The following is a 26,569-nucleotide window of genomic DNA, read 5'->3' on the forward strand; positions in this document are numbered from 1 at the left end:
CAATTTGCCTGAAAGAAAATTCAAAATAATTGTCATAAAGATGCTCACTAGGGTCAAGAGAACAATGCATGAACAAAGTGAGAAATTCAACAAAGAGATAGAAAATATTAAAAAGTACGATACAGAAACCATGGAGCTAAAGAGCATATTAATTGTACCAAAAAAAAAGAAAAAAAAGTCCATTTGACTTCTACAAGTCCTCTTCCAACATTTCCTTTCCCAGAAAGAAGCAGGCAGCTGTGGGTTGTGTCTGCTTGCCCAACATTACACTAGATCAAAGAGAAGAAAGGATCAGTGAACTCAAAGATCATTGGAAATAATTAAGTCAGAGGATTAAAAAGAAAACAGAATATAAAAGAATGAAGAAAGCTTTAGGGTGTTTGTGGATACCATCAAGGGACCAATATATAAATTTTTGGATTCCCAGAAGAAGAGAGAGATAAAAGATCTGAAAATTTATTCAAGATATAATGGCTGAAAACTTTCTAAATCTGGGGAAGGAAATGGACATCCAGATCCAAAAAGCTGAAAGAATGCCAATTAGAGAAATCCAAATAAATCCATATCAAGACACATTATAATCAGATCGTCAAAAGTCAAAGAGAATTTCGAAAGAAGCAAGAGAAACATGACTTGTCACCTCCAAGAAACCCCCTTTCCCATAAACAATCAGCACATTTTCAGCAGAAGCCCCGTAGGCCAGAAGGGGGGGGGGGGGGGGGAGATATATTCACAGTGCAGAAAGAAAAAAAAAAAAAGCTACCTAGTAAAGCATACTCAGAAAATCTGTCATTCAAAATGAAGGGAGACAAAGATTTATCCAGACAGAGAAAAGCTGAGAGAGTTCATCACTCTGCTTACAAGAAATGCTAAAGGGAGTCCTTCGGGTTGAAATGAAAGGATGCTAAACAAAATACGAAAGCATGAGAAAGTAGGAAACTACTTTATGTGATACATAAACAAATACAGAGTACTATACTACTGTCATGGTGGTGGGCAAATCACTCCTAATTCTACTATAAAAGTTAAAAGTTAAAATAGAACTAAAAATAACATTAAAAGGTAACACATTATGAATAGATGTAAACCATGACAACAATAATACAAAGTTCATGAAGGGGAGAGGTTAAAATGTAGATTTTATGTATGTGATTGAACTTAAGTTATTATCAGTTTAAAATTGACTATTACAACTATAAGATATTATGTGAACCCCAAGGTAACTACAAAATAATACTTATAGAAGATACACAAAAGGGAAAAAAAGGTATTCAAACCGCATCAATAAAAAAAATCACAGAACACAAAGGAAGACAGCAAGAGAGAAGACAGGCAAAAGACTCTAAGACCATCAGAAAACAATTAATAAAATGACACAAGTAATTTTTTCCTATTGATAATTTAAGTGTAAATGGATTAAAATGTCAGTAAAAAGACATAGAGTGGCTGAATGCATCTAAAAACAAAAACAAACAAACAAAAACTCAACTATATGCTGTCCAAAAGAAACTATTCAAAGATGTGGCAACTTCCTAAATGTGTATGCACAGATCAATGTATAAAGAAAATGTAAGTGCACCTGGGTGGCTCAGTCGGTTAAGAGTCTGAATTCAGCTCAGGTCATGATCTCCCGGTTTGTGAGCCCGAGCCCTGCGTCGGGCTCTGTGCTGACAGCTCAGAGCCTGGAGCCTGCTTCGGATTCTGTGTCTTGCTCTCTCTCTGCCCCTCCCCTGCTCGCACTCTGTCTCTCTCTGTCTCAAAAATAAATAAAACATTAAAAAAATTTTTTTAAAAAGAAAATGTGGTCTATACATACAATGGAATATTTATTCAGCCTTAAAAAAAGAAGGAAATTCTTCTTTACAATATATGATAACCGTGAGATCATGACCTCAGCTGAAAGTAAGAGTTGGAGGCTTAACTAACTAAGCCACCTCCAAATTAAGTTTTTGTATAAAAAACATATATATATACATATATATATATTACACACATATATGTATTATATACATATACATACATATGCATATACATATATATGTAATATATATATAAAATCTAAATATATTACATATATATATATATATATATATATATATATATATATATAATCTGCCTGGACTTTAATAAGGCTTTTAATTTGAGATCAGAGCAAGAAGATAGGAATGTGTGATATAAATGATGCCACTCTAAGCACAGCTATGACTCAAGCATTTTACTGGGATTATCCATATCTATATGTCTCATAAATAATTATTTAGAAAGACATATATGAGATTTCAAATCACACCCATGTCCCCTATTCCAATTTAGCAATCTTTTAACTGAATAGCCAGTTAGGTGGAGGTCAAATTATCTTAATTATGGATTAAACAGAATTTGAGAATGTAGCCTGGGTGCATAGTCAGATTGGCTCCTAATACCTTCACCACTGTATTGAATTTATCACCAGTGCTGTAGGCTGCTACCTTAATATCAACCTATTGAGGGCTGAGCCTGCCATGATAAACTTCACTTTTGAAGGGTAGGTAAACTAAGGATGTAGAAAGTCATGGATACTCAACATCTTTCCTCTATTTACCGATCAAATAGTCATTCTTGCTCTCTTGGGGAGGACAGACAGCACACAAAGATAGTTAGAAAACCACTTTTCCTAACTCTGTGCTTCAGAAAGGGCAAGTATTCCTGTGTCTTGGCCATAGAAAAAGTAGTAGGGGAAGAGAGAAAATGGTTCTAATTACTATGCAATCAATCATATAAATATATGATCGATGTAGTGAGTCCTTTCTAAGTAGTGAAAAATTTGAGGGTAAACATTACATTTTCAGGTGATAGCACAAAAATTAATGCCTCAGAACACATTCAGAGTGCGTTTAATCAATGAGTAAAGGGAATAATAAAGGGCAAAACAACACAGATACAGGATAATATTAGACATATGAGAAACAAGTTAACATTTGAACATACTAACATACTGTTAGAATTGTGTTAATAGGAATAAGATCTGTGAAATTAATATATTGAGAATTCTTACAACTCATCTTAAGTAACATTAATTTTTGACAAATAGGTATAAAGCAAGACATAAAAAAAAAAAAGTGGGAGGTTTCCATAGATCAGGCACAAAAAATAGGAATAGGATAAAATGTATGCAATGTTGAGCAGTAGAAAGAACACACATGTGCTTTGAAACACAGATCTGGGTTGAAATATTAGTCCTATGATGTATTCGTTACAGGGCTTCAGCCATGCCAGCTGACCTCCTAGTCTATTTGCCTTGTCTGTGAAATGAGAGCAGCTTCATATGGGTGTTATGATAGAATACATCACATCATGTCTGGCCTATGGTAACCTCTCAAACTCGCAGAGTTTCCTCGCTCCCTGGGAAACATATTATTAAAAAATAAAGCCTGAAAGAAATGAATTAATTTGTTTTGAATGAAAAGAGGTGACTTAGCCTGCCTTTCCTTCCAGTAAACAGTCTCTTAATACCCTGAATACTCTTAAGACCCTGAAGAATCTGAGCTGGAAGAAGTAGATTCAGAATGCGTCAATTTTCTCCACGACTTCCTAGGAAATATAATACTGGAATAGGAACCTAATGCCTAGAGTGTCCAAATGAGGATATTACACAAAATAGTCATAAATATGTATTCAAATAATTTGAGAATAGCCCAGCCTAATCTTTTCTGCAAGAATTTTATCTTTTTAATTTATTTATTTTTGAGAGAGAGAGTGTAAGCAGGGGAGGGGCAGATGGAGAGGAAGAGAGAATCCTAGGCAGGCTCCACACTGTCAGTGCAGAGCCCGATGTGGAGCTCAATCCCACAAACTGTGAGAACATAGCCTGAGCCAAGATCAAGAGTCAGATGCTTAACCAACTGAGCTACCAGGCCCCCCTCTTCTGCAAGAATTTTAATGACACATGTGTCTTCCATGGCTATACAAACTATGATCAAGTTCATTTATCTTGAAACTGAATTGCCTCAAATATTTTCTCAAATATATTTGTCAATTTATTGTATCATACATATACATTTCTAATAGATATTTATTTTTCTAGCTTTTACAACTGGGATAGTCATATTGCTGTTTGGAATTCAACTCCCAATTATCAAGTGATTGCTGATAATCTAGAAGGCTTACTTTTCAAATACAAAAGAGACAGAAAAATTCTCAATGTGGATCCAAAGGTAAGACTGCTTTTACATTTATATATCTCTCCAAATTTTGTTGCATTTCTTCCATTATTAAAAAATCTATTAAATTTTTGACATTCTTCAGTATTTGAATCTAGAAATAAAAGACTATGTTGAAATGTAGAGCATGCATTATTCTTAAAGAAAAAAACCCTTCAAATTTAATAAATTTTCGAAACTCAATAAGGAAGAGTTTGAGAGAATTTAAATAGAATTCACAAGTGAGAATGCTTCTTTGTGCCTACCAGCAAAATTAGATCAGGGAGCCAGTGAGCAATGCATTTGTGTGCTCTGATCCTAGGGATATCCAGTACTTTTTGCTCTAAATGGATAGATGAATCATTTACAGAAGGGAGACTCTCACCTCACAAATGTTCCCAGAATTTTAACGTCCCTTTTTGTATGTGACTAACACTGAAAACAGTATTGCCCTTAGTGTATTTCTAAGTGGTAACTTAGAAAATATATTTTATTTGAATATTTTAAAGACATGTCCCATGGTATTTTGAATTTGTTCAAGGAAAAATATTTATATATTTTCAAAGACTGTTTGCATCATACTTTTAATCATGGCTCATCATATGTTTGGAGGTGAAGGTTAAAACTTAAAGTCATTTGTGCTTGAGTTGCTTAGGCATTTTGTTTGTAACTTCTGGAAAACATGTTATTCACATGACAGCATCAGTCTAAAATCCAAGTCAAGAAAAATAATCCTTCATAGTGAAAGAAATAGGAATTGTATGATATGCCTAGGATAAGGGCAAGGATGGACCAAAGGAAAGTGGGAGTCTGGTTCTAAAAACTTTTCCAAGACTTCTTAGAAATTTAAAATTGAAAAAACAAAATTATTTTTGTTTCATATCTACTTAGTGTAAGTTCTTGCTCATAAAAATTGCCCAATAACTCAAAGAATGCTAAAAAAATTGCTCAAAGAATGAATAAATGAAATTTTGTAGTAAGAAATGGATTGTTGTCTGCAATCAGATATAGCTCCAAATATCAGAAACCCCAACACAGTGACTTAAACAGAATAGAAGCTTCTTTCTCTCTTAAGTGTGAGTGTAGATAGTGTGACTCCAAATCTAAAATGGCAGCTCCACAGTCTATAGGCAAAGGTGGACCTCATCCTCATGGGCCAAAACAGAAATCCAGCCAAAACAACCACATCCCAGACAGAATTCATGGAAGGAGTTTAAAGGTACAAAGGACATCCCCCCTTCCCCACCCCCCCCACAGTACCTTTTAAGGAAGTTTTCCAAAAGCTACTTCACAAAGGGTCACTTATGTTCCATGGCAAGAGCTTAGTCACATGGCCATATCTATCTGCATGGAAGGCTGGGAAATGGAATCTTTATTCGGGTGGTCAAACACTTAGCTGAAATCAGAAGTTCTGGAAAAGGGAGAAAAGAGGTTTGGGTAGACAGCTAGCATTTCTGATACAACACTATCTCCTTCAAGAGAACACTTCTCTTGTGGTGCCTGGCTGTCTCAATAGGAGGAGCATAAAACATTTGATCTTCGGGTTGTGAGTTCAGACCCCACATGGGATATAGGGATTACTTAAATAAATAAAAGTAAAAAAAAAAAAAGAACACTACTCCTTTTTTTCTTTTCCCCTTTGGTCTCAGGTTTCTCATTAGTAAAATGAAGGACTGAACTTGAAAATCATTGGGGCCATATTTAGTATGAATTTATGAATACCAACACATCTTCTCTCTAGTGGTGACCCTTTCCTTATCACAAATGAGTGTCAAAATTGAGGCAAAGTACAGGAAACTTAATAAATTACATCTGCAGAGACTTTGAGAGGGCTAAAGATATAAAATTATTAACAGCTTCATTAAGATGTGTGAAGTAAATTTTTGAATCAGTTTTGAATGATATCACACTTAAACTACTTTAAACTTTAAGGCTCTGTTTTAACTAACAGCATATATATACTTCAAGAATGTATGTCATGAATTATAGTTTTTATAGTCTTTGTGGAATCATTATTGAATACAAATTGTTATTTGAACATGGTTTAAATAACTTAACTAAAACACTCATTTCCTAAATAATTAATCATGATACTTCAAAGATTTAGTCAGCAATACATGAAATACAACATTTTCCTCTTTGGGGGAGGAAGGTTTTGATTATAATTTGACTATAATTCAAAAGATTCATGATGAGTCTGAAGGAAAGGTATTTCCAAATCCTGGAGAAAGAACAAGGGTTTAGTTAATTAGTGATGAGAAGAAGGAATTACTAAAAGAATTAATTATAAAAAAATTATTGGTGGGACACCTGATAATATTTAGATACTTATATGTATTTAATTTTTATATTGATTTTATCTCTTTGAAGATAAAAATTAATAGATGACCTAATGGAAAAGAATGCTGGTTTCAGCATCAATAAGCAAAATTCTATGCCTTACTTTACTGTTAACTGACTGACTGACCTTGAGAAATTCACTTAACTTCTCAGGATTTTCTAGTTCATAATGGAAGATGTGAGTGTTGTTGTTGCTGTTCCCTGATCTCTAGGGTCCCTCTACAGCCCCAGTTCTTGGAGATTCTGACTCCACTGGTCCCAGACATACATATTTTCACAGGCAGCCAGTGAGATTCTGCTACAGATGATCTATGAACCACAATTTGAGAAAAGCTTCTCCATAAAAAGACAATAATCTCAAGAGATCTAACACTCCTGTTTTCAAACATAAGCGTTCTCAAATATATTTTGATTTTTATGGATTAGATATGAAATTATCATGTACCTCTCCTATGTGCACCCATACAGTATCTGTTGTAGACACGCCTACAGGAGAATCAAAAAATAAGTTGTCAAGTTTTTTTAAATTACAAATGCACAATGATAAGATGCATTTTTATACTCAACATTGTTATGAATAATTTTATTTGAAATTCTTGCTAAAATAAACACCATAACTTATAACTCCAAAATGTGCTCTAAAATATTGTAAGAACAATACAACTCAACTCTCCTTTTCCTTTCCTTCAGATGATCTCTTTGCAATATTTTATGCTTAAAATTTTTAAAGGTCAAGATAAATGAAAGGTGGAAATTGTGATAAACAGGATGTCTTTGCACAAGACAGATGTAGACTCATTAATTCTGAAAAGTGGTTCCCACGAAACATAGTTGTTTGTGAACGGTAACAGTGGAAAAAAGAAAATTGTGCAGATCTTAGAACAAGTAATATGAGTTCATTGGTTAAGAAATTCCAAATGCAATAAGAGTTTGGTTGCATTGAAAACAGGACCACTGGCTTTAACTTCCCTGCAGCTGTATAACATCTGGAACAAATAAAGTTAGTTTCTATTTTTGAGTGAAGAATGCTTGTCTGAGTGATTCACACCCACCAAAATGTTTCCAGCGTATTATCTTTAGAAGGATTGAGTGGAAGCACTTTGCACTCACTCCCTACATTATCTGGACAAATGAAAAAAAAATAGGCATTTTTGTTTTCCTTTTAGGAAGCATCAACCATGAGAGAGTTTCCTTGAGTCTTAGAATAACCTAGGTGGTCTAAAACCTTCCTGATCTACTAATTGGAGAGACAGATTGTATAAAACAATTAAAAATAAGAAAAATCTTCCTTGGGGTGCCTGGGTGGCTCAGTCGGTTGAGCTTCCGACTTCGGCTCAGGTCATGATCTCACGGTCTGTGAGTTCGAGCCCCGCGTCGGGCTCTGTGCTGACAGCTCAGAGCCTGGAGCCTGCTTCGGATTCTGTGTCTCCCTCTCTCTCTGACCCTCCCCCGTTCATGCTCTGTCTCTCTCTGTCTCAAAAATAAATAAACATTTAAAAAAAAAAAAGAAAAGAAAAATCTTCATAATGTCACCAGCTTTTCTCCTCTCCCCTCTTCCATTCACTAAATGTGAGAGCCCATCACCGGGAAAAATGCCTGGTTAATAGACACTTAATAAGTATTCATGGAATAAATGGTTGAATGATTCCTTCCAAACACACAAAAATAATCCTACGCTAATTAAAAGTTGGGAAGCAGATTATGTCTCTGATACTTGAGATAGCAATGATAACCAGAATGGGAATAGCCACCTCATTCCATATTAATCCAGATAAGCTGGGAAAACACAACTGCAGGAGTTTGTCAGCAGAAACAGCTCTTGCAACCGTAGTTTTAGGTTTTGTAAAGGTTATACAGAAATTTTAATTTTGGTATGTGTTTTCAAGTTTTCTTGTGCAAACCCAGGAATATATAATTTAAACTATCTCAAATTAAGACTGTTGAATTAAAACATGTTTTTAATTTATGAGTAAATTGACTCAAACACGTTTAATTACTTACTCAAAGTCACATAGTTCATTATTAGCAGAAACTAATAATGGAGCTTAAATGTAAATACTATGAGACACCATAGGGGATCTAAAGATGAGCAAGAGTTCAACCCTTGCCCTTTATTAAGCTTATAATATTTTTAGGGAAGCAGACATATGAAAAATAATACATGCTTTTAAAAAATATAAGCATAAGGCAGAAAGTGATATCTTGCAAAAAGAGAAATACTCTGGGAATTCCACGGAAGAAGAGATGATTATTGATCCGGGGTAGGAGCCGGTAGAGAGGGCATGATAGAGGACAGGGTTGGGGATGGTTAGATGATAATAGAGGAGGTAATCTTTTAATTGGACTTGAAGAATGATTAGGAGTTGAACTCAGAGATGGTGAGGCAGGCAATACCAGGAGTGACCCCAGTTAGCAAAGGTAAGGTTGATGGGGGTAAAACAGACAGAGGAAAACCTCACTGGTTCCATTTGACTGATGTATTGGCTTGAAGAAGGATTGTCATGGGAATGAAGCATAGAAAGACTTGAATGCAGTGCTGATGAGAATCTCAGACTGGACTTGATAGGAAATGAGGATACATCAAAGCTCTTATAGGAAAATAACAGGATGAAAGTTATGTTTTAAAGGGAGGAGAGGGTGTACATTAGGACAGACTAAGGAGGACAAACTAAAAAGAAGGTGCCAGCATAACAATAATCCAGGTGAAACCCAAGAGGCCTAGAGTAGGGGTCCTGCTGTGGTTAGTAAGTTTCTAAGTTGAACTTTTTAGTATTGCAACTTCCTGATCATTCAGGCAAAGAAAAAACTTAGAGAATGCATATGTTTGGAAAAAGTAGTTGAGAAGTCTCACTTCACCCCAACCTTCAGGAAAGAGAGAGAATATGAGCTAGTGCTGGACGAGTATAGAGAAAAATGTGAGCTTAATGAACATTGGTAAGTCTGTTGCCTTTTCAATTTTCCTTCCATCCTCCTTTTTTCTAATGTATTTATTAATTTTGAGAGAAGAGAATGTGCAGGGGAGGGGCAGAGAAAAGAAGAGAGAGAGAATCCCAAGCAAGCTCTGTGCTGTCAGCACAGAGCCTGATGCAGGGCTTGATCTCACAAACCACGAGACCATGACCTGAGCCAAAATCAAGAGTCAGATGCTTATGCAACTGAGCCACCCAGGCATCCCTTCCATTCATCCTCCTTTTCCTAATCTGATGTTTACTGAGTAACTGCTGGGCACTGTGAGATTCAAAAATGAATCAGAAAGGTGGGTTTCTTGCCCTTAAAAAGCTTACAGGTTCATTGATGAGTAGGTGGGAAAATATAATATGCACAGAAATGGCAACCTAACAAATGAGCTGAGAGGGACAGAAAAAGTTCTAAGGAGTTGAGAGGAGGCACAATTTACTTTGGCTCTAAGGCATTCAAGAATGAGTTAATGAAAGAGATAGCATCTGAAATGGATCTTAAGGGATGGGTATGGTGAGGACGTGAGGATTGGAATAGAAGAGATATTCTGATAGGAGAGAGCCTCATATACATGGGTGGGGAGGGACCAGGCATGGGCTGCATGAGAAGGGAGAGGAGCCCCTTTGGGTTAAAGAGGAGTTGTGAGCATGCACCAGCTGTCAGAATCACCAAGGAAATTTTAGAATACATAACATCTGATCTCACCTCCAAAGATTCTAATTTAACTGGTCCAAGTGGAAGGCTTGGGCATCTCTACCTTTCAGAAGCTCCCCAGATGATTCTAATGTGCAACCAGGGTTGAGATCAAGGTGCAGGAAGGAGAGTAATAGAGAAAATCTGAGAGAAAATGGAACTCTAAGTAGAAGCCAAATCCAATAGGGTTTTTTTTTGGAGGGGGGGAGTTGTTGTTTGTTTGTTTGTTTGTCATTTTACACGGTTCAGTGAGAATCTGTACCATTTGAGTCATGACTTAGAATCAGAATTTCTGAGTATGAAAATGATTAAACAATTTTTAAAGGAGGGGATGTTATTCTTCTGCGGGCTAAATTCCCTTGGTGTGCAAAAGAAAATCAGTATGAAAAATATGAAATTTCATAGGACAGAGTCTCCTTTAATTATTTTTGCTTAATGTCTAATAAAGTACACTTGAGTGTAGTCACTTGCTAAATGGCTGGTAAACATCAAACAAACAAAAAACATGTTAAGATATCTTAGAAATGTGTGGCTTCTATTTGATGTAGGATATTGGCGAAACAAAAGACATTGTTGTAGAATAAACCTTTCTGGATCCATCCTGAGTGTCACAGAACTTGAAAGGCACGTGCAATGCAGACTGTACATTGACTTAGCAGAATGTATTTATTTTCTCTTTTTACATCAATACTCCTCACTGTACAACAGGACACCCCTAATCCAGACCTGTCCTTTTGAAAACTGTAATTGCTCAAACATAAAAATGTGCTACTTTGGAATGCAAACTATTATCGTAAGTGCTCCTCATCAGTGTCCAACCCCACAATGGCTTCATTAGGAGCGACTTCTGTCAATTCATTAAAGGATTTCCCCTTTCCCTTTCCGCACACTGACCAATCAGAGCCCTAGACTGCACCCCAAATGATTCAAACTGAACTGATCTGTGGGAAGGTTCAGGAATCCGTACTTTTAAATGTTTCCTCAGGTGATCCTACAGATTAGCTGGATTCCATATCCATTGTTCTTTTATTAGTAAATTAGTAATACTTCATGAGCTGTTGGTTTCACCTTACTGTATGTCCATAAAGTAATCAAACTTTGCTCCTCTAAAACAAGTTTTGTGGGTTTTTTTTTTGTTTTTTTTTTTATTTTTTTTTTTTTAATTTTTTTTTTCAACGTTTTTTTATTTATTTTTTGGGACAGAGAGAGACAGAGCATGAACGGGGGAGGGGCAGAGAGAGAGGGAGACACAGAATCGGAATCAGGCTCCAGGCTCTGAGCCATCAGCCCAGAGCCTGACGCGGGGCTCGAACTCACGGACCGCGAGATCGTGACCTGGCTGAAGTCGGACGCCCAACCGACTGCGCCACCCAGGCGCCCCAAACAAGTTTTAATTCAACAGTCTTAATTTTAAGTAGCCTAAATTACACATTCCTGAGACTGCAGACTAGAAAGTATAGACCATATACCAAAGACTTCCGGATAACCTCCACAGTAATATGACTGACCACACTAGATGCTTCCATGGATAAACTGCTGCCATCACTATCTCATCAAGAATCACTTTGTCAGGTAGGTTTGTTCAGAAACTCAAATGAATCAATATGTGCTACAGAAACTCATAAAGCATAAACTGAAACATGGGGCAGGAACATTTCTGGTCACTTTACCGTTGTATCTCCAGTGCTAGCATATGGTAGATGCTCAGTAAACATCTGTGGAATGAATAAATTGAATATTAAATATTTGCTAAAGAAATGAATAGTAGGGCCAAAAATAATCCTGGAAACTTTTGAGGTTAACTTTAAAATATTTTAGGATCTTAGGCACTAGAAACATATGTAGAGCTAATCTATTTTTAGCAATTACCAGAGTAATTGACTCTGGTGCTTTTCCCTCCTTGGTAGGTGAATTAAACCTGGGGGCTCTTCGCTGAACTTTGGAGTGGTGACATTGGGTGTCAGAGCAGTGGTGATATGTTACCACCATGATATGTCCATGGGTGAAAGAGAAAAATATTTTTATTATTTTTATTATTTTTTTAAAGTAAATGTATGGTCATCGTGGTATGTTAATTCAGATTAAAAAAAGACATTCTACTTTTTCTATGAGCAAAATAATATCTATATGAACAAAGTTTAAGATTAAAAATAACTCCTACCAGTAAAAACATATTTTTGTTTGGTCAATCTAGAGGAAGATTATAGTGGTATTTTATCACAGCTCTGCTCTGTTCTGTTCCTCCCAGCAACACCCACCCAAGTGTTTGCTGCTGTTAGTAAGAAAGGTGTTAATTGCCTCCTTAATGCTCCCTCCCAGTTCACTGACTGCATTAAAATGAGAGGGAGCCTGTCACAGGATTGAAATTCTTCCTCTCAAAATGGAGGCCCATAACATTTCTACAGGCTGTCCGCAAATGATTCGAATTTAATCTCTTGAGGCTCCACCCTCCTAGTGAAGGTTCACAATTTTACAATCTGTCTTTTACAGAGTTCAGATATATTTCCTGTTGGACATTTAAGGAAAACAAACAAACAAACAAACAACCCATACTGAATAGAATATGTTTAAGCAAAGGTATGGTTTCCTCAAAGTCTCCAACAGTGTTCCCTCAAACCCCACGCAAACTTGAATTAATAGAGCAAGGGACACTGAATTACCAACACCACTCTTCTGGCTCCTAGATTTTCCTCCGGGGCCTCTTGTAAATGTTCCTTTTTAACTGTGGCACAGGCACAGTTATTAAGTAAAGCTGAGGCCTTGCCAACTTTCTGGTTTTGCTGCCCAAATTACTGAATGTTTGGTTGATTATAGCCCTAAAACACCCACATACTAAGAAGCTTTTAAACATTTTCTCCCCTGGGCAATCACCTGGTATACCTGAACTGAAAGTCTACCACATATAAATTAAGTATTTACTCAACAAACTGCTGCTAAAATCAATGGCCTTGAGGAATACATTAAAAATTACATAACAGAGCTTAGCTTTTATGAATTAGAACTCCTAAAACTTAAATGCTATGCCCTCCTCTTGACCTGAAAAACTGATTTTAATTTTATATGCAGTATTACAGAACAACCCCCAGAGATAAGCACATTGTTGTTAAGTGTCCAATGTATGAACTCATATATGAAGTGTAGGACAAGAAAGGTGAGCTGGAGGAAAGAAAAAGGTTAAATATAAAATTTTGAATTATTGTTTGTATATTAGTGCTTAGTAATAAGAGTATAAATGATAACACTTCCAAGTTGAATATCTTCAGTGAAAAGAACATATCCCAATAAAACATACATGACAAAGAAAAAAATGCTGCTTTAAGCTTCGAACTAGAATGGCAGCCTAATCAAACATTATACCAAAGGTATAATAAGACCAGCAAGGAAGTGAGAAAGGAGAAGTTTGAACAAGAGAGGTTTAGTCCCAATTCACGCTCACTTTTTTGCAAAATTTATTGTCACAAATTAGAATGAGAAGCCTTAGAAAGAGTGGAAGGTTAGGTTCCTGGCTGAATGAAATGAATAAATAAGAACAAAAGAATTGTTTCCTCCATGATTTCAAAGACCTGATAGTTAATGACAAAGAAACAGACACCAGAAAACCCATGAGTCAGGCATGGAGTCATTGCAGGTGCAAAACCACAGTTAAGGGATTTTTTCTAATTCAAAGGGAGCATGATTTCTTCTGGGTCTCAACAGTTGAACCAGTCGTCAACTCCCATGGCTCCTTCTTAACCATTCTCCACCCCAGCAGATGCTTAGAGTTTCTGAGGCACTGAAATCCCAAAGCAGAGTAAGGGATGTCGAAGTTTATTGGAACATGGAACACAATAGCATGAACAGTGATCAAGGCCATTGGCAAGAGTGGAAAATCTTATGTTGACAATTTCTCAATTGTTTTTACTGGCTGGGATATCTCAGTGTAAAACACAAACAAATGGTAGCCCCAACTTGGTACCCCAGAAAACTACCTCACGAGCACATGACGCTGCTCCAGAGGCTAGGTTCTTAATCTTTTGGGAAATACAACTTATTTCAAAAGTCTGACAAATTTCATGTATTTGGCTAAACAAACAAACAAACAAACAAAAAAACACATATGGTCATACACACCAAGTAGCATAATAATAGTTTAGGATATTGAAATCATAAATCTTTTAATGAATTCCACTTAAAAATTGAAGACCTGAGGACTCTCCAAAATACATGGAAGCAGTTGGAAGGGGCTGGTAGAACAAGAGGAGGAGTAGGAAAGGGACAGGAATAACTACCAGGACTCAAGCAGGGAAAGGCCTTTTGAGAGGGGCCTAAATAGGGAAAATGAGTAAGACTTAAATAGGTCTTATCAGTTTTGTGATTAGGACAAATTGCTCAATCTCTCTGAGCACTTTTCTACCTCTATTTTCTCATCTGTAAAATCTATAAAAACAACCGTTTCACAAAGGGTTGTTGTGGAGATTAAATAAGAAAATGTGTTTAATGTGCCAATGAATAGGTGCTCAGTGAATGAATATTGCTTCCTTGTGTATCAACTTAGAAACAGTGGACGTCCTAAAAGAATATCATTTTTCCCTGCAATAGTTCAAAGCTGGAAATAATCTATATGCCCATGACTGGGCAATGGTTACATAAATTATGGTACATCAGCTCAGTGAAATAATATACCTGAGTCTTAAAAAAGAATAAAGCTGTATTTAGTGAGGTTGAGGTCCTAGTATGAGTAAATGTTCAAGATACATTAAGTGAAAAAACAAGCTGTAAACCAATGTAAATAATATTCTCTCCTATGAAGTAGTCATAATTTACATAGGAATTTCCCATTTATGGACATTTAGGTTGGTTTCTGTTTTTCTCTCCAAGTTTAAATAACAACTGTCTATTACCAAGTTTCTGATTTAATCTTTAAGATGGATTCTTAACTTGGAAAATGTTTCATGAAAAGATAGATACATATATAGTAAAGCCTTATAGAGATACTGGCAAACTACTTTGCATGAGTCAATATCAGTTTACTAAACTATTGAAGGCTGACCATTCACCATGCCCTATTTATTCTGCATACTTTTTAAGCTTGTTGATTTTATAGTTCACCTTTATTTGGAGTTATTTTCATTTTCTTTTTTATTGTTATTAGGGATGAACATTTTCATATGCATGTTAGCATATTATATTTCTTCTGTAATTGTTATTGTCCTCTACACACTTTTATATAGAGTTTTAGTAAGGTTTTTTTTTTTAAATCGAATTTGAAGTATTCTATATATAAAAGGTAGGAAACCTTTGGCTATCATACTTTTTAGTGACATTATATTTTAGTTATCTATTTTTTAACTTAATGGTTTTTTTTTTACTTTAAACTTTATAAACTTTTTTTTTACTTTTTTATAAAGTTTTTTTACTTTTTTTATAAAGTTTTTTACTTTTTTTATAAAGTTTTTTATAAACTTTACTTTAAACTTTTTTACTTTAAACTTTATAGTTCAAACTATTAATTTCCCTCTCTGATTTCTTCTGCGTTTCTATATTTAAAAAGATTTCTACGTTAAGATTGAAACAAATATTGACCTAAATTTCCTTCTAGATTAGTTTATGGTTTCCTTGATATCTTGTTTAAATCTGTAATTTTTCTAGGATTTTATGGAGTGATATTGGAATCTTTTTACGTTGTTCCATCAAGTATTATTTCTCAGTAATTTATACCTGTTGACCTTATCCCAATAACTTGTTTTACTTCTATTTTATATTTGGCTAGGAGTCCCATCTCTCTTGGGAACTAGTAATGACCTTCAGGTAGAAGTCTTTTAGCAGCTCCTTACAGTGCTGTGAATTTGAAATCAGAGTTTTTCCTAAGTACTGAATTTTCTCAACCAATGGCATCATTTATTGTTGTTGTATATGTAAAATTGTTTTTAGAACTCTTATTATGTGTTGTTAAGGAATAATTTTTAAAAGAAGGTAGAATCGTGATTCTCATATAGACATAAAATAAACATGTGTCAAAGATTTTTAACTCATTAATTAATGGCGACCAGTAAAATGTTAAGATTGGTGTGAAGAAGAATTCAAAGGGCAGTGATGTAAAAAGGGAATAAGAAATTCTGAAATGAATTTACAAATAGACACAAAACTGGCCTGTCAACATCAATGCAAAAATCAGGTGCATTCTAAGGAACACTACTTTGCATTTATATGGACATGAATTATTTGCATTATTATCAGATTTCTACAACTTACAGGTTTGTAATACCAGTTAAAGATGAGAAAACCTACATGAGTGAGTAGTCATGATAGCTGCTATTTGTTTTTTTCCCATTTCGGAGTCTCTCTCAACTTTTTTCTGACAGTCTCCTTTCCTCTTTTTAGCATAATAAATTCAAAGAATGATTATTCTTATAAAATAAGACTGGTGCCATTAGATTTGCCTGGTTGTTTACATAAATGCAGTGAAAGCGTTATTTTACCATATAGGACACCTTAAGTTTCCTTTGTAAACTCTAAAACCATACAACTTTGAACAAATACTAAATTAAATTGTGTCTGGAAATTTTCATAAGGAATCTCAAATTGGGTTTTTAAAACCCTCTATTATTTGTTGACCTGAGGCTAGGAAACCAAGCCCAAGAAATGCTCTCCACCGTATTTCACCTGAAATACCTATACATTTGGGTAAATTCCTATTTTCTCAAGGTCCCCCAAATATACTAAGGTTATATCTACTTAATATATAATATTCTTAGACTTTCTAAGCCAAGAAGTAGGCCAGGGCTTTGTAGGCATTGCTTCCATAAGTAAAGTCAAACTTAATCCCTGAAGAATGGCTGTTCCTACCTGATTAAGTGAGCATTATTTTCAAATGCGGCATTGCAGGCAAAACCTTGGTTTTTCCATTTGTACAATTACACCCTGATTAAAAAAAAAAAATTAACAGCTTCTAATGGAACCTATGCAAATAACTAAATGGTCATGGAAAGTAAGTATAAAGTAGGTGTAAAGTTTCGTTTAATTTTTTCTATACTTAGAATCCAATGATGGGAAAGCAAAAATTAGAAAAAAAATTGTCAGAGGATATTTGGACATTTATTAAGATAGGATCATATAATACAGAGTTATATATTTAATTAAATAAACATTTAAAATAATAAAACATTTTAAATAAATATGGACATTAAAATGATTGTAAAGACCTTATTTTTTATAAGTGAGGAATTTTTGTTCTTTGTTCTTTTCTTTCTTTTTCTTAATCAAGAATGTAATAAATTCAATATAAAGCACAGGAAAATATTCTTATAAGATGCAGAATATTTGCTACCTAGAGATGACACAGAAGGTCAAAAAGAAAAAAAAATCTTTTGTATAGTAGGCAAAGGAATGAACCAGTAAATAAAGAAAGCAAGCCCACCAAGATAAGGCAAGCATTACTAAAATTTTAGTACATTTCATCACTTCTTTACAAACTCAAGGACTATAAACCAAGGCAAGTAAATTTTATCTCCAAATTTTCCCTTTATTTTGATTTTTCTATCAAAGCAATTCTCAGTGTATCCAGTAGTTCAAAATAATTTTTATATTAATATTAAGATGTTATTTCTGTTAACATTTTAATTCACATTCATCGTTGCTCTCATCAAGTGAATCAGTAAGTATTTTAAAATTTCTCAATTTCAACTTCCAATATGTTGGTTATAACCCACATAAAAGTTCTTTGGAGTCCTCAGTAAGTCTCAAGATTGTATAGGGGTTCTGAAAAGGAGCAAAAAGAAAAAAATAAGGCCTGAAAAACACTACAGCATATATTTATACAGTGTATAAGTATATATAAAACCACTACTATAAAACCTCCTCTATAAGACAAAACTACTTTCTCTTTGGAATACAAAAGCCCATAGACAGTGGTATTAGTCTGTCCCTATTACTCAGTGTAAACTCAATCATTCATATTAATTGAAACTTTTAACCAAAGTAACTTCTATTTCTTCTGTTGTTATTCCTATCAGCTTTATTTGTTGGGTTTTTTTTTTGAAAGGAAATAATAAAATTATGTATTTGTCAATGGCAATATTGTGTGTGTAGAACATCTTTTTTTAATTTAAATTCAAGTTAGTTAATATATAGTGTAAAGTAACTTCTATTTCATAGAGAAAACTAGAGGTAGAAAATTAACAATGGTCTCTCTTCCAAAAGCATTTTAACAGAAAGCCAAGTTTATGTTGCAACTTTTTTCAGCCACATACCTACCTTTTTAAAGAGACAAAATGGGAATGTTTCATGAGATATAAGCAAAAGTATATAAATGTAAAATGATGCCTAATAATTAGGCATTAAATGATCAGTATTCTATCTTAGAAATTATCTAGATATCAAATGAATATTCATTATATAATTCAACTTAATAGCAGGCCAAGGTTTTATGTTACCTATAAAGATCTTGGGAATTAATTTCTAGCTGACATACTAAAAATAAAACCTAATTACCATTGAAATAAAGTTATCAGAATAATGATTTGATTTTGTTGAATACAAATTTACATTTTTCATTATCTTAAATATTGTGTAGGAATAATGTTAGCTTATTTGATCAGTATACCTGAATAAATTTAAGAAAAGCAAACCCAAGCAGAATAGAATGTAAGCTTATATTACACCCAACACTGATAAGTCAGACTACAAGATTTTTTTTATACCAAGATCATTAGACTCGTCCAATTTGCCAAAAATTTACCTTAACTGCATGAACTTAAATGTCTGAAACATTTCTGAGTTTCTATAAGAATAACCTTTTACATATAGCATATATCAAGTATCAAAACTTTGATTTCCTCATTTTCCTGGAATTTTAACATTAGCCACAGGCCAAAAGTAAACAAAAAAATTATCAGTCCATATATCAAAAAGTTGTTTCCTTTCCTGATAAGCACCAGATTCTTAATTTGAGCTCAAAATACACAAGTAGACAAAGAAGATAAAATACTAATAAATCAGATTCTCTGTTGTCTTACATCCAAGAAAGAATAAATCTCTATGATCTATTACTCCATTTACAGAGATCACAAAATTTTGGCCACAAATCCCAATTCTGAATCACTACTGTCACCAGTAGGGAATAATTTATTGATTGTAAAAGTTCCAAAAACAAAAACAAAACACAAAAGTAGTAAAATGGAAAATATGTAAAGAAATAGAGGATCAGCAAAGTGAAAGTTCTGTTACAACAGAGAATTTACCTCTTGGAGCCAAGAAATGCCCTGACTTATGTCATGCATGAGGTACGGCACTCCTCTAACAATACAGGTTCCTCAGCCATCAGGTGAATCCACTGGGCATTGTAGTTTCCGAAATAATTTTTCTTAAAAGGATATAACTCTCATATAAAAATGATATGACTCTCATACGGATATGAAATGAATGTGCCAACTATTTTATTTAATTTACTAATTACAGAAGGAACCAGTAGGAAATTGCAAGCAATTCAGAGGAGAATTCTAAGAGCAAAACATATATAGGGAATAAGAAAAACTGAAGTTAATTTACAAATAGATGCAAAATAGGACTCAATGCAAGGGACTACTTAATTGAATTCTACTGGATACAATTAATTTGCATCTTTTTAGACAAGAATATTTTGCATTATGTCAAGTTTTCCACATCTTAAAGAGTTGTAAAATAACACAAAAAATAATTAAAGGCAGAAAAAACTTGGCTGGGTGAGTCACTCAGGACACCCACTATTTTTATTTGCCCATTTCAGTCTTGACAGTTTTGCTGACTCTACTTAATAAGAGATGGGTCCAATATATTTTTTCTCTAGCACAAGAAATTAGTACCACAAAAACAAGGCAAGACCAAAACTTTCCTCCAGTCCCACATCTAAATGTCTTATCATCTCTTCCTATAATAAGAAAGAGCAAGTAACTTCATTCTTTTGTGCATTGAATAATATTTTCTAATTGTAGATATTACCAACTCTTTCAGAATCTCTCTCTTCTCTCTTATCAATACCACATTAGTGAATACTCGTTCCCACAGGAGCCCTGTAGAAGCCTGACTATCAGACTATCCTGAATAAGGTAAAAGGAGCAAATCTTTTTTCACAGATTATAATTTGAAGGCGGGGAAAAGCAGTTCAGATAGTTTTTAAAACAGAGCAGAAGCTTTTCATTAAACCCACTATGGTCAGGTACTTCCACTAGTCTGAATCAATTCCAAACTTGAGTTCATTTTTTATTGGATAATCTTTGAAATTAGGATAGGATTCTTTTAGCTTTATTAACTTGTGATCACATGCGTTTACAAAGTCCTTCACTGGAAATTCTACAGAGTTAGTGACCCTTGGGGTTTAGTAGAGTCTAGACAAGCATGAGCCTTGGAGACAGTTTTGACCCTAGATATTTTCAGCAATGTCACAGCCCAGGGACTCAAAGTTTCTGATTGAATTATCACTACTCTCAAGAAAAAGAATCTGAGAGGAAACACGAAAATGTCTCCATGGCCATAGCACTTTTTGTTCTGTTTACTATAACATTGAAGCAAGAAGAAAATTCATTTAATGCCCATCATCTGTATGGACTGGACTGATTGACAATATGATTTATATATTTTAGGTTCCCCCAGGTGACAACTCTACTAGAATCCCTATCCAGACAGACCTCTACATTCAAGCTGTCATTTTTGACCACATTTCCAGAAGAAAGACTTAACTACCAACATGTTAGATGGCCCCCTAATGGGCTTGCTAAATTTAAATGAATGCTGTAACCAGAAGCAAATTAGAATAATAAATGAGCTCTGTAGCTGGAAGGCAAATTAGACTAATAAAAGTTGATAAAGAAATTAGAAAGAAAACCATAATCTTGACTATCTTTGTGTGGTATAGATATTAATCCCATTTGAGGTTTGTTTTTTTTTAAATTTTTTACCCTAAATACTGAAGCTGACTGCAACAGTTCATGGGAGAGAATCTTCTTGCTACTTTAAAGATATAGTAATTAGTGACTATATTGTAACTCAGATCTTCCAAAACAAAAATGTTCCAGGTCCTACTGTTGCCAAATATAGTGGACCAAAACCCATACCATGTGGCAGTGCTGTCTACTAACTTTGTTGAATATCGATAAGAGGTCTGAAATTGAAGAACAAGAGTAAAAAAATATAAATACAAAGTTTTCAATAGACCTAAATGAGTAAATAAATTCTGAAATGTCCCATGACATGATGTATAAAATGAATGAAGTGTTTGATATGTTTATGTGCCTGGACAATATGAACCCCATGACAATGAAATCTAAGAGAAACTGAAAGATTTTAGAGAAGTGAGGACTTCATTAGAGAAAAGCATGCTTTCCTCATGTGCCCTTGCAGGTGGCTTTTGTGCAGAAAAGATATTATTCAGAGGTCACTTGTGGTTTAACAATTAATATTAGTTTCTTCCTCTTCTTTCTATTTTCTTCCCATTCTAAACAACCTAGTACTAAGGCAATCAGCTGGGCCAAGCAAGGTAGAAGTCTGCTCACTATGTGGGAATGGGAAAGCCCAGAGCAGAGTGTCAGAGTTCCAATGGGGTGAGCAAGGTGTATTCAGCAGGAAACTGATGGCCCGACATGAGATGGTAGATCCATTCAGAATGAGTAGAGTGGTGTTAAATTAGAATGGGATATTTTGGGGTGATCTTATCATTTTCAATATATACAACAGATACAGAATGTATGCTAATGTATGTACATATACATCTTCCCTCACTCAGTTCAAAGAGAGGGCCTCAAAGCAACAACACCCTATATGGATGAGCCCATATAGTACCCAGATCTTAGTTTGTCACCACCATTTTCTACCAAAAGGAAATAGTGATTCTTGGGAAAATGTCCTGGGCTGAGACAGGCAAAATACAAAAGCTAGAATATTTTTTTTTGTACCAGAAATCAAAGAAGTTCTTGAAAAATGAAGGGGATTTGTCAAAAGAATAATGAATCCACCTTGGAAACGTTCCCATTGGCCAAACCTGAGAAAGGTTGGGCATCAAAATAATGAAAACAACAGAAAGCAGGAAATTATGAGCCCATAAGGATCCACAGAAAGGAATAAAAGCAAAGTTTGATGAAGAAAAGGATATTTACATAGTATCTCCCACAAAACATGTATTAGTTATAGAGGGAATGATGGAAAAACCTGGAAGACACCACTTTCAAAAAGTGATCAAAGAGAATGTGTTTAGTAATGAGGCAAACTGAATTTGTTCCCCACCAAATAATATGAACACAGGAACTCCTCATCACTTTTGTAATAATCCTGCCAAATTTACATAACCTGAATATAACCAAGAGAAAACTCAGGGAAAAAAAAAAATCTGTGGACATTATTCAAAATAACTGGCCTGAGATCTTCAAGGAGTCAAGTTCTTGAAAACAGAAAACTGAGAAACTGTCTCAGATTGAAGGAAACTAGAGACACGTGATCATCAAATGCAACCCATGATTCTGAATTACATTCTTATCCTATAAAGGGGATTTGGGGACAATTGGTGAAATTCGAATTCTTCTGAAGATGAATAATGTAAAATGTAGTAATGTAAAATGTCTATGTCCTACTTTTGATGATTATGTTATGGTTATATGAGAAAATATCCTTGATTTTGGGAAATTACACTAAAGCATTTGGGAGTCAACAGGCATCATGTCAGCAAATTATTTATAAATATTTCGGGGGGAAAAGGTCTTTGTGCTATACTATTTTTGTAATTCTGAGATTATTTTGAAATAAAGTATTTGATTTATTACATTTATAAATTCAAAACTCTAGTTACTTATATTCTAAGTATTTGTATAAATTTTATTGTTCTATCTATAGACAATGAAATTTTTACTGTCATTTTATGAGTTCTTTTATAGTTTAATTAAATTTCTTTAAATATTATAAATTTTATTTGTGATCTCCATTACATTCAATTTTCTAATTATTTCAAAATTTAACTAGCAAATAATCTTTCATATACATATACATAACTCTTGTAAGTTTAATAATTTAAATGTATAAATATAAAGACTCATGTTCTCTTAAAAGTTTCAGTATGGTTTGTAAATTTATAAAACTTAATTGAAATCATGTCTAAATTAATTATTCAAATATCACAATTTAAATTGGAGAGTATATGCCAGTGTTTCATAAATGTTTTAACTACTTTAAATATTTTTAAGTATGGGTATTTATAAAATATTTAAAATACTTAATATATTTACAGACTATTCCTATCATTAATCCCAAGGTCTAAGACTCTAAAAAATCAATTATTTCATCACAAATAATTTTTTACATTAGCTTCTGAACTGAATTTACTTCTAGTAAGTACTGCATGGAGATTTGAGTTGGATTATGGGATGTGTTCATTTGCTAGGGCTGCCTTAACAAAATACCAGAGATTGGGTGGTTGAAACAACATAAATTTATTTTCTTAAATTTCCAGAGACTGGAACCAAGATTAAGGTGTCAGCAGGTTTGATTTATGCTGAGGCCTCTCTCTTTACTTGCAGATGGCATCTTTCTTGCTATTTCTTCTCATGGTCTCATCTGTGCAGGTATCTCTGGTGTCTGTTCACATAGCAAAATTTCGTCTTATGAGAACACCAGATTGGATTAGAGTCCACCCTAATGACCCCATCTTAATTTATCTCTTTCAAAGGCTGTCTCAAAGTACAGTCACATTCTGAGGGACTGGGGGATAAGACCTCAACCATGAATTCTGTAGGGCTACGATTCACCCCTTACCTTGGGATGTAGACCAAAAATATCCAGGATATTTTTCTCATGATTAGACCCTTTCAGCCAATGCTAAGCCACGTCTAGACCTCTGAGGGTTCCAATGTCATGCCTTTCAAATGTGGGTTGCCTTGCTGTATAAGAGCCTTGGATTCACATATTGTTGTACCTGATTTTACAGTCTGCTTTGAGTTTGCAGCATCCACCCAGGTCAACTGAAATTCAGTGAATCTATGTAAGGTTTCATTCTGTTTTTGCATTGTTTTCATATTCTTTCTATCAGCAGAGTCACAACACCTATAAATATTTAAGTGGCATCTGACTGTATCGAGTATATTTCTCATGTCTTATTTTGCTCTGAGGTCACAGTTCTAACGTCAAATTAATGCAATTATTGGAGACTAGAAATTCCCTTCATGGAAGCTCATTAAGGTGACTTAAACCCAGTAAAGAATAGAGAACAATTAGAGAACTGTTATGTTTGAGTACAGGATACACTAAGAAAGTAATTTAACCTGACACTAACAGTGAAATGCAGGGCCAAAGAAAGGGAATATGTGAAATGTATGTGAGAATCAGCAGAAGAGCAGTGCGCCAAAGACACAGGACCAAAGAATGAGCAAGCCGACCAAAAGGAAATGAAACAAGAAATTGAGCAATGCAATAAAAAGTAAAGAGCATTAAGAACCAGACTATTTGGCAAACTGATGATGGTAATTGGCCAAATCACTTTATCTCTCCAGATTCTGGCTCTTGAAGGTCTCTTCAAAATCCAAAACATCTATGATTTCCCTTGCTGTTTTTCTAATCTATTTATAGACTCCCTCAGCTGAATAGAATAGCTTTGTAAGTTAAGTGTAATTTTCTCCAAATGACAGTTTAAGTGTATTATCCAAGACTCTGCTTGCAAGTGACAGAAATCCAATTTGAATCTTTGTTATAAAAACATGGAGGTGTCTCCCAGAGCTAAAGAAAGGAATATGTCTGAATCCTAGGAAAAATCATATAATCATAATCAGAGTTGAACACTATGGGAACTACTGCTCTATCTCATTATTGTGTTCCTCAGTGCATCATTTTTCTCTTCCAACAGAACTGCCTTTCAACAGACACACAACTTCCTTCCATCTTTCCTTTCCTTTCCTTTCCTTCCCTTCCCTTCCCTCTCCTCTCCTCTCCTCTCCTCTCCTCTCCTCTCCTCTCCTCTCTCCTCCTCTCCTCTCCTCTCCTTCCTCCCTCCTTTCCTTCATTTGTCTCCCTCTTTTCCTCCGTGTCTCCCTCTCTCCCTCCCTCATCCCTTCCCTCCCTTCTCCTCTCTCTTTTCCCCAAGTCCAGAAGCCCAGAGAAGGGACACTTGACCCAGCTTTACTCAGGAGCCCAGCCCCTATTAAAATTTAAAATCTAAAATGGTCAGACTGTACAGAATATATTCCCCACAATTACAGCCACTATGTAACCTTGTGAATGAATGAGAATCTTCAGAAAAGCAGGTAATTCTGGGACACAGCAATCCATCCAGTTGAATGGAGCAGAGAGTGTGGGAGAGAGGAAAGGGAGAAGTCTGGGATGCTCAGGTACTCAATCATAGAGCAGCAATTCATTTCTCCCCTTTTCACTGGTGGTGACAACAGAAGACAAAGCAGCAGTAGCAATAGGATGAATATTCTCTTTGTATGCTTCCTGTTTTATAACACAATTGTCTGGGATAAACAATTACATAATCAAAGCTACCTGATATATGACCGACTTCTTCAATGTTATTGTAGCTCCCAGAATAATATGCTTTCAACCACAGATAGTAACCATAAACTTTCTTAATCTCAAGGAAATTAAAAGGAAATATATACTCATTTGTTTATGAAGGACCAAGTGCGACCCAGATACATTTCTAGGGGCATAACAACAAATAAGTGCTTCCCTCAAGAAATCCATTAGTTTGGAATAAAAAGGAATCTGAAGGATCTTATGATTTTATTGTTCCTGTTGCAGCTGCTATTGTGAATGGATTTTCCCCTCAGCTACCAATAGATTGTTGTAGATGCTACATGAATTGGCCAAGACTTTCTGGAATCATACTGTCATGAGATGCTGCTGCTGATTTATTGGGAATACCACTTGGGAAGTATTGTCCTAAGTATGTTCCATAGCATACTAATCTTTTAAAAGTATCTTCTTCCAAGAAAAGTTCTGTGATTGAATAAGTGACCTATTATTGACTCTGAGAAGTTCCAAAATAAAGAGATTTCGGTTTGTTTAATCTAAGTTCCCAAATTGTCCACTAATCAACATCCCCCCATTTTCACCATAAAACACCTATTAGTGTCTGTATTACTTGAGGTTTTTTGTTGTTTGCAAGCCACACACACACAAAAACATCTCACACATTTAAACAGAAAGAAGAATGTACTAGAATCCAACAGAGTTGAAAATCAAGACTCAGGAAAGAAAAATAAAAAGGAATTCTGGAAGTCTAACTAGCACACACTTCCAGTTATAAAGCTGAGTTACAACTACTTCCCAGTCTCTGTCTGTCAGGAGAGCAAACTTAATCAGCCTCAGGAAGGTCAGGTGTCTATCTCTGGATCAATCAGCAGTGGTCAGGTCAGAAGGTAGTCATAACACCTAGAGGTCCATCCCTGTTCCTCAAGGGCCTGTTTCTA

At 34.8% G+C, this 26,569-nt stretch overlaps 1 protein-coding gene across 4 annotated transcripts in view; it reads left to right on the forward strand.

Moving 5' to 3' along the window:
* CFAP299 (cilia and flagella associated protein 299) overlaps positions 1-26,569 on the forward strand; it is a 601,366-nt gene that overhangs the window by 569,755 nt on the left and 5,042 nt on the right. For 3 of the 4 annotated variants that reach the window (XM_060654789.3, XM_060654790.3, XM_078445990.2), the window contains exons 5-6: positions 4,064-4,193; positions 20,765-22,893. In XM_060654789.3, coding sequence (XP_060510772.1) covers positions 4,064-4,193; positions 20,765-20,860 — 226 coding nt within the window. In that variant the 3' untranslated portion in view covers positions 20,861-22,893. Of the gene's footprint in view, positions 1-4,063; positions 4,194-20,764; positions 22,894-26,569 lie in introns of those variants that run through there. The other variant, XM_078445989.1, reaches the window with a different exon arrangement.

Source organism: Panthera onca, chromosome B1 (assembly GCF_046562875.1).
Source record: "Panthera onca isolate mPanOnc1 chromosome B1, mPanOnc1 haplotype 2, whole genome shotgun sequence".
Classification (NCBI taxonomy): Eukaryota; Metazoa; Chordata; class Mammalia; order Carnivora; family Felidae; genus Panthera; species Panthera onca.